Source organism: Primulina huaijiensis, chromosome 9, assembly GCF_012295235.1.
Source record: "Primulina huaijiensis isolate GDHJ02 chromosome 9, ASM1229523v2, whole genome shotgun sequence".
Lineage (NCBI taxonomy): Eukaryota > Viridiplantae > Streptophyta > Magnoliopsida > Lamiales > Gesneriaceae > Primulina > Primulina huaijiensis.
This window is the reverse complement of record NC_133314.1, coordinates 17,702,073-17,718,041: the sequence shown is the minus strand read 5'-3', so window position 1 is coordinate 17,718,041 and position 15,969 is coordinate 17,702,073. Positions and strand designations below refer to the sequence as shown.

The window sequence follows — 15,969 nt, the reverse complement described above, 5'->3', positions numbered from 1 at the left end:
TCTTACATTCCCTGAGCAACTATTGCGCCCTCCAGGTTGGTGTACTATGCAAAAATTTTCATTCTTATTGCACAGTATACTTGGGTTCTTGTTTCACTTACCAGCATCTAAATGCATTGTGATGAAGTATGTGATTCCATTACGATTGTGAATGTTTTGTTTATACATGAATGTGCAACTAAGGCAGCCTAAGTGGTGTATCTGAAGCTCTGTCCTCTGTCAATGTTGAGTACTCACTCAAGAACTCCGATTTTTTCGTCCCCTCGAACTTTGTCTAACTTTTTCTTTACTGCCTTCTTGAAAACATTCACAAATCCAATTCTCAACTCGATCAGCTCAGTCAGGTTATTTTATTTGCAGTTTAAAAATATTTGTGGTTGCTGACCTGCATCTTTGCAATTCTCATCTATCTTATGTTCAAGAAATTTCAGTTTGTTTTTATTGTTGGAACTACATGTAGTCTTATATGCCACTTATTTCATTCTAGTTCCGGTTCCTCACATTCGCAGAGCTTTTCATTCCATTCAAAATATGCTCAATCCACTGCTCAATGTCAAATACCTCACTGGTTTGCTGAGCTATTCTTTGTTGTCTTCAGGGCTTTGTAGAGGACCAGTTTGGCTTAGGGCTTATTGCAAGAGCTGTTGAAGAAGGTATCTCTGTTATAAAACCTCTTGGGATTATGATATTTAATATCGGAGGTCGCCCAGGACAAGCTGTATGTAAGCGTTTGTTTGAGCGTCGTGGCCTTTGTGTTAACAAGCCATGGCAAACTAAAGTTATCCAGGTGATAAAATAACTTTAATGCAATACCTATATCCATGAAATAAACACATTTTGAAGATCTAATGTTGCAGGCTGCTGATACAGATATTTCAGCTTTAGTTGAAATTGAAAAGAATAGCCCACACCGATTTGAGTTCTTCATGGGGCTTGGTGGAGACCAACCTATTTGTGCGCGCACTGCATGGGCCTATGCCAAAGCTGGGGGTCGTATATCTCATGCTTTATCTGTATATAGTTGTCAGCTCCGACAACCTAATCAGGTATGGAAATTTAATTGTATAGATGGAAATCTAATTGTATAGATACATCTTGAAACTCGACACAGCCATAGGGTGCAATTTGGTGAAGAAACTAAGAAAGTGAAAGACAGTCGTTCTGTTTCTCTGACAGGTAAAAAAAATTTTCGAGTTTCTGAGAAATGGATTCAAAGATATCAGCAGCTCTTTGGATTTGTCCTTTGAAGATGACTCTGTTGCAGATGAGAAGATACCATTCCTAGCTCATCTCGCTAATGTTCTAAAAGATATTTCCTTTTTCCCTTATGAATCACCAGCCGGAAGCAGACGATTTCGTAGTCTTATTGCTGGATTCATGAAAACATACCATCACGTACCAATTACTGCAGATGTAAGTGACTGTCAATTGCAATTGATGTTCTAATTTGCCTATTTCTTTCTGTAACCCTTTTGTGAAAACAGTTCTTAGGTCAGTAGTTAGACTTTCTTTTACTTGTATAGTCAGTTCCACATTTCCACTCATTACTTATGAAGGGAAAAAATGATTTCTGTTGTCAAACAGAACAAACACTGATACCAAAGATCGTATCTCTTTGTCAATGGGGGTACTCTCATTCATGCCTTTTGTGTAGTTTCTCAATGTGTCAAATAATCTTCTGTAAAAAATTTAAGCCCTTAGACTGATTATGACAAACATTGCTTTAGATGCTCTTACCTCAATTTTTGGATTGCCTACACAAGTCGTGTGCCTTTTTGGCTTTAAGGTCTTTATGGACAGAGTCTTTGCCATTGATATTGTTGGGGTGCAATAATTATCATTGCTGAGAGAGCGATCGAATTGTGGCGCTTGGACTTCTATACGATTTAAAATATTTGAATTTCTACCAGCTATAATTTTTGGTAAAAGCGGTAAGCGTTTGGTCTTACAATTGATATCAGAGTCAATGTCAAGGGTTCGATTCTCATTGATTGCTAGAAGTGAAATTATTGAGTGGGAGATTGTTGGAGTACAATAATTGTCCGTGTTGGGAGAGTGATTGAACCGTGGCGCTTGGGCAGCTATACAATTTAAAAGATTTGAGTTGCACCGTCACTATTTCGGTAAAAACGGCAAGCGTTTGGTCCTGTATATATATACTATCTTCTGAATAGCTTTTCGACTTTGATGTTCTTATGAAAATTGACGTTGTTTATCACAAAACAATATATAAATATCTGACGTGACATTCTGTGCATTCTTTTTTGGGATAGAATGTTGTCGTATTTCCATCGAGGATTGTGGCAATTGAAAGTGCTCTTCGATTATTGTCCCCCCGCCTCGCCATTGTTGATGAACAATTATCACGACATTTACCCAGGCAATGGTTAACATCCCTAAATATTGAGGTATGGTTATTTTGAAGTCAGTTCGTTCAATTATGTTAGTTTCTGATTTTATTATACTCAATTAGCGATAATCCCAATCTATAAGTCAGCATTGTTTCATTCTGAAAGGGCCATGTATGATTGGTCCTTTGAAATATGTTAATGCATCAGTTAAGGGAGTCAGGGAAATAGTACATACTAGTCCTTGAAGAGAATTGGTTCCCGATTGCTGTCATATTCATGAAGAATAAAGGTTTATGAAGACTTTCTAGGCATGTATTGCTGATATGCTTGGCCATGTCCTCCGAATGACGCTCTCATTCGTTGTATTTCCTGTGCATAATATTTTCTCTTTGAAAATGTTGACCACCTAATTTTTGGCATCGGCAGCTCTCAAATTTTCTTAACAATTTATCTTTTGATGTGAATCTTGTCATTTTGTGGTTTTATATTAAATTTTTCCATACATGATTTAGATATTTTAAAATTTTATTATATAGGCACCTGATCATACTTTCTTTTGCTACTCGCCAAGATATATATGCATAATAAGATAATACGTTTATTTATGGTCAGAGTGGTGCTCTGTCTAAATTTAAGTTCTGAACTAGTTTATTCAACATCTCTCCTTGTTAAAAGATTGTTTTGATTTCTTGTGGACCTCTATTGCATATTTTGTTCATAATGCTTTGAGACTATCCCAATATGTTGAATTATGTGTCAGAATTTTTTCTCTTCTGGTATATATACTTAAAGATAGATAGAAAAATACCTGGGGACATTTAAACAGACAGCATGATAGGCAGTTTCATGAACTCATTCTAGACGTTTGTTCAAGATGTTTTAAGCACATTGTGAGCATTTCATGTGTTGCCTAGTGAAAGATGGTAATATCTCTGATATGTTGTACATTTTTCATAGAGGACAAAAACTGTTAGAAATGTTGAGGAAGAAATCACAGTCATTGAAGCACCTCGCCAGTCAGATTTGATGGTAGAGATGATAAAAAAATTAAAGCCAGAGGTGGTCATCACTGGGATAGCTCAATTTGAGTCAGTTACCACTTCTGCATTTGAGCTTCTTTTAGATATCACCAAAGAAATAGGATGTCGTTTGTTTTTAGATATGTCCGAGCATTTTGAGTTATCTAGTCTTCCCACTTCCAATGGAGTCCTGAAATATCTCGCTGGAACTCCTCTTCCATCACATGCAGCAATTGTGTGCGGCTTACTGAAAAATAAGGTGTGTGTATTTAATTTTCTAATATTAGGTAATGTGATTTTCTCGAAGTCCCGGACCTAGTCTAGATTTAAAAGTATTTACGTTAAAAGATATTTATTAAGCAGAGATTTTTTCAGTGTGTTTTTTTGAAAAGGATAAAACTAGTTTTCTGTTTAAACATTATAGAATTGCAATTTTTTTATTATCATGTAAAGAGAAGTTGATGCACATGCCTTTATATCACATAAGCTATTGAATTTTAATCGTTTCAAGCATTTTTGTAAAAGTTAAAGCTCTGCCAAACATCTTTTTTTTTTAAAAGGGCTTCTTCAGAATTTTTTTTTCTTTTTTCAAAAGAGCTTTTCCGTCAAAGCCCTCAGTTATGCATTACACTGAGCTCTTTGGAACGATTACTAAATCTCTTTTATTATAAACTGAATTTTAAGCTCATCCCCTACCTTTTTCTCTTTCTGCTAGGTTTATTCGGATTTGGAGGTGGCCTTTGTGATAACAGAAGAAGAGACAATGTTTAAAACACTATGCAAGACTGTGGAACTTTTACAAGGAACTACAGCCATAGTTAGTCAGTACTACTATGGTTGTCTTTTCCATGAGCTTCTGTCTTTTCAACTTGCTGATCGACATCCACCTGCTCAGGTTAGGTGGTCAATGAATTTATTTATTATGCCCTCGAGATGTCACGAGTGGTCTTGTTTATTATCAAACTTATCTGCTATTGAATCTCAAGTGATGGTTAAGATCCTTTCATACCATTTAAAGCCTCATGAAATTGTCAAACATTACTATTTGAAGATAAATGGAAGAAAAAAATATGATTTCATATATTATTTCCTCTCCGCATTTTATTTAGATCTGTAATGCTTTACAACTTCAAACAATTATCTCGGCCTGAGATATTTTTTAGACGTACAAAATTTGTCCCAATTTCAGGTTCTATGACGTGATCAAGCATCTTATTTTCTGATGAGAGAGTTATTTCAATAGATATCCATGTCTAATTCATTATAAAAATCTGCTTTATTAACTGTTTGCTTGATTATTTACTCTCATTGCAGCGAAATCCCAAGCAGACTAGAGCTTCTAAGGTCAATGACTTTTCCAGTTACACAATCTCAGTACTCGATCAGGCCGAACTGGCAATAGACGAGCGGGAAAATTCTACCCTGGTCCGTATGGATATCGATCAAAGTTTTTTGCCCATAATAACCCCCGTAAAGGCTGCCATCTTCGAGAGTTTCGCCAGGCAGAACATAACAGAACCCGAAATTGATGTTGCACGTGGCTTAAGACAATTAATTAGCAGTAATTATGGCTTCCCATCCGATAGCAACACAGAATTTATATTTGCAGACTGCCCTGTGGCACTTTTCTGTAAGTGGGTGCTCTGCTGTGTTCACGAGGGCGGTACACTGTGCTTCCCTACTGGTACCAGTGGAAATTATGTTTCTGCTGCAAAATTTTTGAATGCCGAAATTGTTAATATTCCCACAAATTCTGAAGTAGGTTTCAAGCTGACAGAACAGACTCTTACAGATGTTTTAAAGACTCTGAATAAACCATGGATCTACGTTTCTGGTCCCATAGTCAATCCCACAGGATCGGTTTACAGTAACAAAGAGATAAATATTCTGTTATCCATTTGTGCTAAGTTTGGAGCAAGGGTTATGCTAGATACTTCATTCTCAGGGGTTGAATTTAACTCCAAGGGTGTAGATAGCTGGAATCTGAGAGCTACTCTGGAGAAACTTTCCTCTACCAATCCAACATTTTGTGTATCACTACTTGGAGGATTATTTTTTAATATGCTTGGCAGTGGGCTTAAGTTTGGATTTCTTCTTATAAATCAGCAATCTGTCGTGGATATATTCCGTAGCTTTGCAGGATTAAGCAAACCTCATAACACTATCAAATATACAGTGAAGAAATTGTTGGATCTTCAAGAACAGAAGACGGGTGATCTGCTGAATGACGTTGCAGAGCAGACTGAACTTCTGGGAAGTAGATATAAACAATTGAAGCAGGTATAATTTATTTTCGATATTAATACTACCACTTAGCGTGACGGTTGAAAAACATGATCGAGTAGAGATAATAGTTTTCGAAATATCTTCATATTTCACATATCATACTTGCAAAAAGTATATATATATATATATATATATATATATATCCACACACATACATGCATTCGTGGGTGGAGCAACAATTGCTAAAAAAATTTGCACCTTGTTATATTCCTTTCATAAAGCAACGGATACTAAACGATACGATTGATGATAGAGTGGAGGTCACATATTTGGTATATAGTTGAAACACAAATGTTTGAGCTATTTTATGATTCGAAATATTATTTACGTGTGCCATGACTTAATGGTTGGTGTTTGGTATTATAATATACTCCAAGTAATAAATCTAATCAAAATTTGGTTTATCCCTGGATATGCAGTCTTTTTATCCCATCAAAACACACACACGACTATCTTTTCAGCATGCAGCAATTGCACCACATATGATTACATTCGCCCGCACGCCTAACACTTTCTTATGCAAATTTTGTGATTTGTGGCATGACAGACACTTGAATGTTGTGGTTGGGACGTTCTAGAAGCTCAAGGTGGTGTCTCCGTTGTAGCGAAGCCTTCTGCCTATCTCGGCAAGACTATCAAAATTAACAACTCTTCCTGCACTCAGGAAATCAAGCTCAATAACTCAAATATTAGAGAAGTCATGCTCAAGAGCTGTGGTTTGTGCATCAATGGTGCTTCGTGGACTGGAATACCTGGTTACTGTCGCTTCACATTCGGCTTGACAGACAGTGATTTCCAGCGTGCATTAGATTGTATCACTAAATTCAAAAGCTTGGTAAGTAACTAAACTATTCTCTGGAAGTTAAAAAAATTCTTACCCACCTCAGAAATGATTTGTGTTTTTTCACAACTTGATTGTTGTGAAATACGTTGTCATGTATTGTGTTTGTGCAACAAAATATGTTGTGAAATAAAGCATGTGTTTGAGGTGGTGAACTGAATGTTATTTATTCACAGTTTGCCACATTCTGTGATCACTTCACCGACATTTTTTTTCCTTATTTTTTGTGTTTTAATATTTCTGTTTCATGCATGTAAGTGAACCCTTGGCGATTTTTAGAAACACGATCAAACTGTAAAACCGAACCATATCGTAATTAAACTGAACCTCCTCTCAACTGAATATTGCCATCATTGCAAGCCTTCTTTAATAAATAGTAGGACAATCTCTATTATGATTTGGAAAAATATTTTGAGTAGGTCTCTTGTGAGACGGTATCACGAATCTTTATCTGTGAGACGGGTCAACCCTATCGATATTCACAATAATAAGTAATATTTTTAGCATAATAAGTAATATTTTTTCATGGATGACTCAAATAAGAGATCTGTCTTATAAAATACGATCCGTGAGACTGTCTCACACAAGTTTTTGTCAAATATTTTTAGGGAAAAAAATATAAGTTTGATATATTTTTAAGAGGTTACTTTACAAAAATGCTAAGAATTTTTTTTGCTAAATATTATGGACATATAGCTGAATGGATGTTTTTGGGATATGAATAGTAAGAGAAATTATAAAATTTAAAGCATATTGAATTTGATTAAATGTAATACGATATAATTTTTTTTTATAAGTTTTGAATATTTGCATTGCTCATGATAATATTGGGAGAGGTATAAAAATCGATCAGTATATACTTTGGGGCAAAGAAATTTGAAATTAATAAACAATTTTTAAATTTGAAATCACGTTTCGTTTTTCTTGAAAATATGAAAAATTCACTTAATACAGAGTTTATTAAGGATCGTAAATATTTTTATCTGAACTCTTAATGTCATCGAACACCGTCCTATTTCCGACCGACCCGAATCGTCAGAATCCTCGCTGCTGATGTCGTATAATATCTCTGTTTCTTTACGATTTTTATCTTTTATGTTATCAAATTGCATTTTTAGTCATATTTTATACGATTTTTGTTAAATTTAGTTCTTTTACATCAACGCTGCTGATGTTACACCAAACATGTCAGCCTCACATTGAAAATGAGTAAATTTACTCACACAAAAAACAAGAATAACGAGATAAAACTTAAATTTGACAACTTAGAAGATCAAAATCGCTAATAAACAAACACACAACACCAAAATATCAATTTTCTCGAAGTATAAAATAATCCAAAGATTCATAAAACCAAGATGCTAAAATTTGATAATGTCCAAATAAACATGGTGGATAGACAGACATGTACAAAAAAAAAAAAGTTTTCTAAAACTTAAACCCTCAAAGACACGTGGTGTGGTGTAACGTGTTGCATCATGTGTAAAGTTTGAATTTGTTAGATATATTTAATAAAAATGAACTTTTTTGTGCATTCCTATTCTTGCAAAGGACTAATGTGTAAATAATAGTAACAATTTAATACGTAACCTACATGTATACGTTGTTTAGTGAAATTAATTGCATTCTTTAATCTAAAATATAAAATTACATTCTTAGTTGTTAAAATTATTAATAATGATAATACTAAAATATTTTATTCTATATTCGTATATATTAAAATATATGAAAAATTAGAGAAATATTTTGAAATTTTTGGGAACTTAAAAGAAAATAAGAATATATGACAGATAGTTATAAATGAGCCATAAATTGCTTAAATTCTATTTATTTATTTAAATAATAAAAATAATTATTCAAATCAAAATCAGAAAATATTTTTACCAAGTATTACTAACTAATATTTCATCCTTATCATGCTTATAAAAATCAAAATCTTGCAATGTTCAACTTTTTCTTTATCAGATGCCAATGTCTCAATCTTTTCTTTATTCATCGTACGCTGTATTAAATGATTGCTAGCGCCTTTCCAAAAATAGTAAAAAAAAACCTATGAAAAGCTGATATTGATGAGAGAGAAGACTTCAAAAATTATATATCTTATTCAGAGACATTTCGGCTTTCTGATGGCATTGTTTCTAATGTATGATTGGTCAAAAAGATCTTCTGATATAACCAAGCTGGTAGGTAGGATTGTTTTGAACTTTGTGAAGTTCGGCTCGAAGACCAAATACGACGAGACTTGCATGGTTTGATATGCTGAAGAAAATCCGTTTTGATACTTAAATAATTCAGTTTGATCATAACGGCTGGACAAATCATCTAGTTGAGAACTTATATGATCCAGTTTTGAGTAGTCCAGTTATAGAAGCAGTGTGGTTAGACTTCTGGAACTCTGATCCGATACCTGTCAATACAAGGAAAGACGGTTGGATCTTATAATAGTTAAATTTTGTTTGTTATCACAAAAATCAAGGAATTACAATCCAATATAACATTTATTTATACCAATTGTCTTAATAGAAAAGGTAGAAAAATCCTCGTCATTTAATTTATGGTCTTTGGGAAGAAAAGTTTGTGGGCATTCGACTTGTTGGGTTAGTCCACAAACTAATATTAAAAATAAATAAACTAAATAACATAGATTCAATGGGAAATGAGACTATCTCCAAGAAATTGACATGATACACTTGTATTCTTTCGATCAATTTTATAGCTTGAATAATCTGCATCTGAATATCCAATAAGTTTGAAACTTGAGCATTTGGGTTATCAAAGCCCCACCTTGGAAGTGTTGTTTAGATATTTGAGAATTATTTTAGCTGTAATGTAGTGAGACAGCTTAGTGTTTGCTTGGAATGTAGCACAAAGACAAAATGCAAACAAAATGTCTAGTCAACTAGCGTTTAAATACAACAGTGACCCAAACAAGTATACATTGTTACCTAGACTAGTGTTCCCCTTTATGTTTGTTTGATTTGATTGATGAACTCGTAGGGGTAGAAGCTATTGCATAGTTTTCCATTCCAAAATTCTTGAAAATTCGTTGGTATATGTTTCTTGTTTGATGAAGATGATTTTTTTCAATTGCTTGACTTGTAATCTGAGAAAAAATGTTAACTCTCTTATCATGCTCATTTCAAATTTATCCAAAATAAGCTTGGAAAACTTCCCCCAAAGCTTGGGGTTTGTGGAACCAAAAATAATTTCATCAATATATATTTGAACAAGTAGAGTATGATCTCTATTATTGAATTTAAATAGAGTTTTTTTATAGTTCCAATAATAAAATCATAATTAATTAAGAAGTTGAACAATATGTCAAATCATGCTCGGGGAGCTTGTTTCAAGCCATATAAGGATTTGTCCAATTTGTACACAAAATTTGAATATGCATGATTATAAATCAGGAAGTTTCTTAACATAAACGTCTTCATGCAATAAAGTATTTAAGAAAGTAAATTTAATATCCATTATATAGACCTTAAAATCTTTAAAGATATCAAATGCAAGGAAAAACCTAACTATCTCAAATCTAGCAACATGAGAAAATGATTCAAACACCAGTTCTCTTTTTGGATGATCTGATCGTAGGAAAATCTTCTTGTATAGCTAGACCGGATTCAGGGATGGTTTCACTATTCCTCATTAGATCAATCTCGTTATCACTATCTCATCAAGATTATGGCATCCAACCTATTACTCAAATCATGAATATTGATATCTTCTTGAGTTGGACAAACAGAAGTTTCATAAAAAATAACATGAATGGTTTCTTCAGTAGTTAGTGATATATTATTGAACAATTTATAAGTTTTACTAATTGAAGAATAATCGATAAATAAACTCGTATTATATTTATCATTAAAAGTGGTTGAATGAGTTTTACCAGTGTTGTAGTTGAAGCACTTGTAGCCAAACACTTTAAAGTATGAAATATTATGTTTTTTCCAGATCTCGTAAGGACTTATTGTGCTTTTGTTTATCATTTATCTACTATATGTATAGCAAGCTATATTGACCTCTTCTGCCCAAAGTTTTTGAGAAACAATGGAATCGACAATCATAGTTCTAGTCACTTTCTTTAAGGTTCGGTTCCTCCTCTCAACAGCACCATTTGCTGAGATGAACATGCATCAAATAACTCATGTTTGATTTCTTAATCATATAGTTAGGATGAGGAGGTTTTATTTGTAAATTTAGTTCCCCTATCACTTCTTATCATATCTATCACAAGAGATTTCTCATTTTGTAATCATTTTAAAATCATGATCAAGTGAACACTGGACTAGTCTTTAAATGGTAGAAAGATCACCCAAGTGTACGCTCTTTACCTGTATAGGACCAAATAGATACATTTGCAGTAAATCTAAGCATTTAGTGGAGGAGATACACCCACAATTTTGTAAAAATAGATCTCACTTGCTTTCCTTACTGGTATGCGATACATATATTTTTTTTTTGTGGTAAAATCGATTTTGGCCAAATTGGTCACCAACTCTTGTTTGTTCAAACTGATAATAGATTTGTAACTTAAGTAATTTAGCCTCTTACGCCACAACTAATGATTATTACCATGCAGAGCAACAAAACAAGAACAAAAATTTGTTCATCAACCCAACTAACTTTTTAAGTGTTTTGTTATCTTAGTTCGGTTAATTAGTATGATCTCTTTACTGATAGAATTTACCATGTGTGTTTGTGGAATTCAACAAAATAATTATTATCTCACAATTGATTAGTGTTAATCAGGTTATAGCACTAAGTTTCAAATAGTAACACATATTTAATAATAATTTTTTCATAGATAATCTTACCTTTATTTATAACTTTACCATTTGAATTGTCTCCAAAAGTGATTTTCAGTCATTTGCATTCAATGAATTCTAAAAACAATTTAGCATCTTTGGTCATGTGTCTAGAGTAACAACTATCAAGATACCATGTAGATTCATATACTTTTTTTATTCTTTTGTACCTCATCATTGTCTGTTTTTGGTTCTACATCAGCCATCATGCATTGAACCGATTCTTCATCACTTTCACTTCATGATTTTTCTGAATTTGATGTTTCTGAGTCTATGTCCACCTATTTGCTTTTGTTTTCCTTAACAACAAGCACTTTCTGGTCTCTTTTCTTCTTGAATGACTTATTGTCATCCCTTAACCTTCTCTTCTCATATGGCTTATTCTCATCCTTCATGGACTGGTTGCAATATGCAATAAAATGAGTCAGTTGAAGTCTGCAATAAAATGGTACTTCTTATCACATTTAAAATAGGCTTGAACATCATCTGATTGGTCCTTTTTTATGATACAATTTAAAAAATTTAGATTGATTTTGCGCATAAATTTACCAAATTTTTTGACAAACAATGACAATGCCTCATTGCTAATATGTTATGCAGATTTTTTTTCATGGAGTCTCCTCAGTAAACTATGGGACAACAAGTCAACAATAGTTGTAGCTAGAGCATTTGGTTGGATGTGATGCAGATAGTTTTTCTTCAATACGGATGCTCAGCTCAAACTCATATGACTTAAGGTCTACAAAAAAATCATGCAGCTCAAGCTTGCTGAAAAGTTTTTTGATTATCTCATGGTCATTATCTTTACGTTTCACTCTCTGGGTAGAGCTCGCATCACCTTCAAAACAAGCTCACAATTAATATATTCTTTGCCAAAAGATGAAAGTTCAATAGTAATGCTACAAAAATGCTCATCAAGCTCATTTAGGGTTCTCCCAGTTTCCTCTTGGTGTTGTCCAACTTCTGCATAGACACAATGAGTTTGTTCTCTTGGTCTGGTCCAACTTCTGCATAGTCTGGTCCTTCCCTTCGTATAAGTGGGTCAACTTCTCACAAATCTCCTTCACGGTTGAACACATCTTGATTTTGATATAATGTTCTTGTCTAGCATCTTGTAGATAATATCTTTTACCATATTATCTAGATCGACCTTCTTTTTTTCCTAATTTGTCCACTCAGACTAGTGTTTCTCCAATATCTGAGCTCTATATTCAGTGATAGCAAGTGTGGTGTTAGCTTTAAGGATTTTCATGGGTCCATCTGTTTGTACACAAATTTTTCAACCATCATAATCTTCTTTGAGAAAATTAAGATCTTCTTAAAGGAAGTCATTAATATATTTACATCAAGGTCGAGAAAAATCAGTTCTGATACCAATTGTTAGGATCGTGTTTAAAGTTTAGAGATGATGAATAAAATCTTGAAACTCTTTTCAAAATATTTGAACTCGAGATGAATCTTAAACCAGAATCAATATTTGTTAACAATAAAAGTCCCTTTCTCGACCGGATAGATGCGGCTGGACACTTAAAAGTTATTTTCAAAGTACGGAAAGGTCCGGATAGATCTAGATAAAGATATAATCAAATTTCTAAACTTTTAACAGTGCAAATCGAATAATAGTAAATGTTGTACAATAAAGAACATAATAAATTTTTATAGAAGTTCAAATATTTAATCCTTCTACGTGTTTTTTTTTCTTTTATTTAGAAAAAGAATTAATTAAAAGACTTTGTTTTTACAATGGCTTGTACAAATCTACTTTAATTTAAGACTTGTCTCATGTCTAAACTAAAATTCCTAGTACAACTTAAACAACAATACAACTATAAAAGAATATGAAACCCTCGATTCAATCGAATCAACAACTCGGTAGTGATGAAACAAAGACTTGAGAAGTTGTGATAAGCCTTACTTTATCCTTGATATTAAACTTGAACGTGATGGCTTCTGAGCCGTTTATATTTCAAATAAGTGTACTCGGAGATCTTGAGAAAATGGAGAGCTTGTAGATTTGTAAATTGTTCGGAAGCTTCAAATTTATGAAGACACTCTCGGTTGATAATTGTTCTTGATTCTAATGTTCAAAACATTGCAATGTTAGATCATGGTCTTTGAGAAGAAAAATTTGGGGACATTTAACTTGTTGGGTTAGCTACACAAACTAATATTAAAACAATAAAAGAAATAACACATATTTGAATAAAATAAAAGAAAAATATTCAAGGGAATTAGAAACACGATATCAATTTTGGTTTTTTTTAACATGATATCATTTTTTGTAATATAACATAAAGGAGATATTGCTGTTAAAATTTGGAATAATTCACAATAAAAATGTTTCATGTAATTAATGACAAAATAACAATTAAATAAATATTATTCAGATTTTTTAATACATTAGCTAACTTTACACTAGAGCAAAATGACACAAAATTTGGTCCATAAAAAAACCTAACTTAAAGTAATAAATATATATTTGTTATATTTTTCGACAACAGTGCACATTTTTATGCATATTAATAAAGTGACACTCACTTATTTGGTATATAAGTTTGACATAATTCATCACATCTAGATGAATGTTATATTATTGGTGGATACAAAGGTGAACACGATTGATTGACAGTAAAACAAACACACACACACATATATAATATAGAGGCATGGAATTTTCTTTTGGGAATATTACAGAATCGTCGAAATATCAAAGATTTATTTGATTTTTGAGAAAAATCCAATGGATATTTTTCAAGTATAAGTTTAAAATCATACAACTGGTTACATTGTTTAGAAAAATTATGCATATTATATTTTTTAAGGCTTAAATATCTCATGACAAATTAAATGTTATATTTTTTTTAAAGCTTTAAACCATATCCTTTGCTTTGAAATTCTTAAAAATAAAACATATTCTCTTTTTTAAGTCTCTATTTCTAAATTCAGAAGCCAACCTTTTGTTGATTGGCCCGACGAGACCACGCCGGGCGGTCGATCATTTCTCCCGTCAGTCGCCGCCTCCACTGGCCGCTATTCAGTCTCTATCTTCCCTCCCGCTAATCTCATCTGCGCCTACCTGTGCTCATCTGTGTTCTTCTCCACTCGTGGCGCGTCTTCTGTACATTTTTTATTTTTCCTGCAATTACCATCCCGGTTCAATTGTGGACTTGGGGCTTTTTCACCGTTTACCACAAATTTCTTCAACGCTTAATAAAATAACGTAAAAAAAAAATTTTTAACAAACTAAGGTGTCACGCCTCTTGAAGAGGCGTGACTTTCATTTTTTTTTTAAAATGCAAGTCACTTGCCTATTTTTTTTTAAAAAAAAATTAAGTCACGCCACGCCATCAGAGATGGCGTGATTTGCGCGTGACTTCTTTTATGCAAAAGACGCGGACACAGCACATGCTAAAAGCTGCGACACATTAACTTTGAAGCGGAGCACATGTTAAAAGCTGCAACACCATAATTTTATTAATTTCGAATTTATTATAATATGATAAATTTTCTTCTATAAATTGAATACTTGATTCTCTTCTTTCATTCACTCTTCTCATATTTTTCATCGGTAAGTTTTTGTACAGGTTTGAATTTATTTTTTCACTTTTTGCATATTTTTCAAAAGACGCGGACTCAGCACATGTTTTTTTTTGTTTTTGCAGGTTCATTTTATTTGGACAATTTATATTAAGGTATGTATACTTATATAAATTATTATTTTAATTATTAAATTTATAAATGAAATTATTATTTATGCTAGACTAATTTTGTAGTGTTATTTAATTTTTTTTTTCAATTTTAATAATTACGTGATTTTTTAGTCATTACTAATTTTTGTAAAGAAGTGACTTCTCTTGTTATTTTTTTGATAATTTGCACACTTCCATTAAAAAAAAATAATTTGTGATGTTATTGAAGAACCATATTAAGGTAAAAAAAATGAGTTGCAGTTTTATTATTAATTATTGAGATATGCTTGTTTGGATTTTTTTAAAATTTTACAAAAAAAACTTTAAAAAAAGTTTTAATTGTAATTCGTGTGTTAGAGTGATATGATTTTTTTAATTATTTTTTAAAAATAGATTATTTTTAATTATTGATATATGTTTGATTATAATTTTTTTAACTTAAATAACTATTTTTTAAAAAATATGCTATTCGTTAATTATGAACCACGATACTGTTAAATGTTTATTTTGTTGGTTATTGTTAATTTTTATAATATTTTTATAATCATATGTTAGGATAAAACTAATTGTAAATATAATACGTTTTGTATTTATATTTGTGTGAACTTGTTTTTCTTAAAAAACCGTGACTTTTGTATTTTATTTTTTTTGAAAAAATAATAATAATAAATAAATTCTTAAATATTTTAATAAAATACATTTTTCAATCGTTATTTTTAAATACACTAATGTTAGATTCAATTAATTCTTTAAGAAAGATTCGAAAATTTAAATATGTGTGTGTATTTAAATTTTTATTATTAAAATAACTTCGTATTTTCAAAACTCTTAGATTGTAAAAATATTATTTTTAGTGTAATTATTATTTTTTACTTGTAGTTAATGTTTTATTTTATATTTTTTTTATAATTGATATTGTATTTGTTTTGTTTATACAATATTGTGATAGATAATAATAATAATAATAATAATAAT

At 31.9% G+C, this 15,969-nt stretch overlaps 1 protein-coding gene and 1 pseudogene across 1 annotated transcript in view; both read left to right on the top strand.

Annotated features, from left to right (window-relative positions):
• Positions 1 to 6,693, top strand: part of LOC140983929 (methionine S-methyltransferase-like) — an 8,567-nt gene extending 1,874 nt beyond the window's left edge. Inside the window, exons 4-12 of the mRNA XM_073451082.1 lie at positions 6 to 35; positions 599 to 787; positions 858 to 1,046; positions 1,177 to 1,413; positions 2,274 to 2,408; positions 3,309 to 3,629; positions 4,086 to 4,265; positions 4,685 to 5,650; positions 6,204 to 6,693. Of these exons, the coding sequence (XP_073307183.1) occupies positions 6 to 35; positions 599 to 787; positions 858 to 1,046; positions 1,177 to 1,413; positions 2,274 to 2,408; positions 3,309 to 3,629; positions 4,086 to 4,265; positions 4,685 to 5,650; positions 6,204 to 6,503 (2,547 nt within the window). The 3' untranslated portion in view covers positions 6,504 to 6,693. The remainder of the gene's footprint in view (positions 1 to 5; positions 36 to 598; positions 788 to 857; positions 1,047 to 1,176; positions 1,414 to 2,273; positions 2,409 to 3,308; positions 3,630 to 4,085; positions 4,266 to 4,684; positions 5,651 to 6,203) is intronic.
• A 7,559-nt stretch (positions 6,694 to 14,252) lies between these two features.
• LOC140984192 (probable splicing factor 3A subunit 1) overlaps positions 14,253 to 15,969 on the top strand; it is a 6,009-nt pseudogene continuing 4,292 nt past the window's right edge.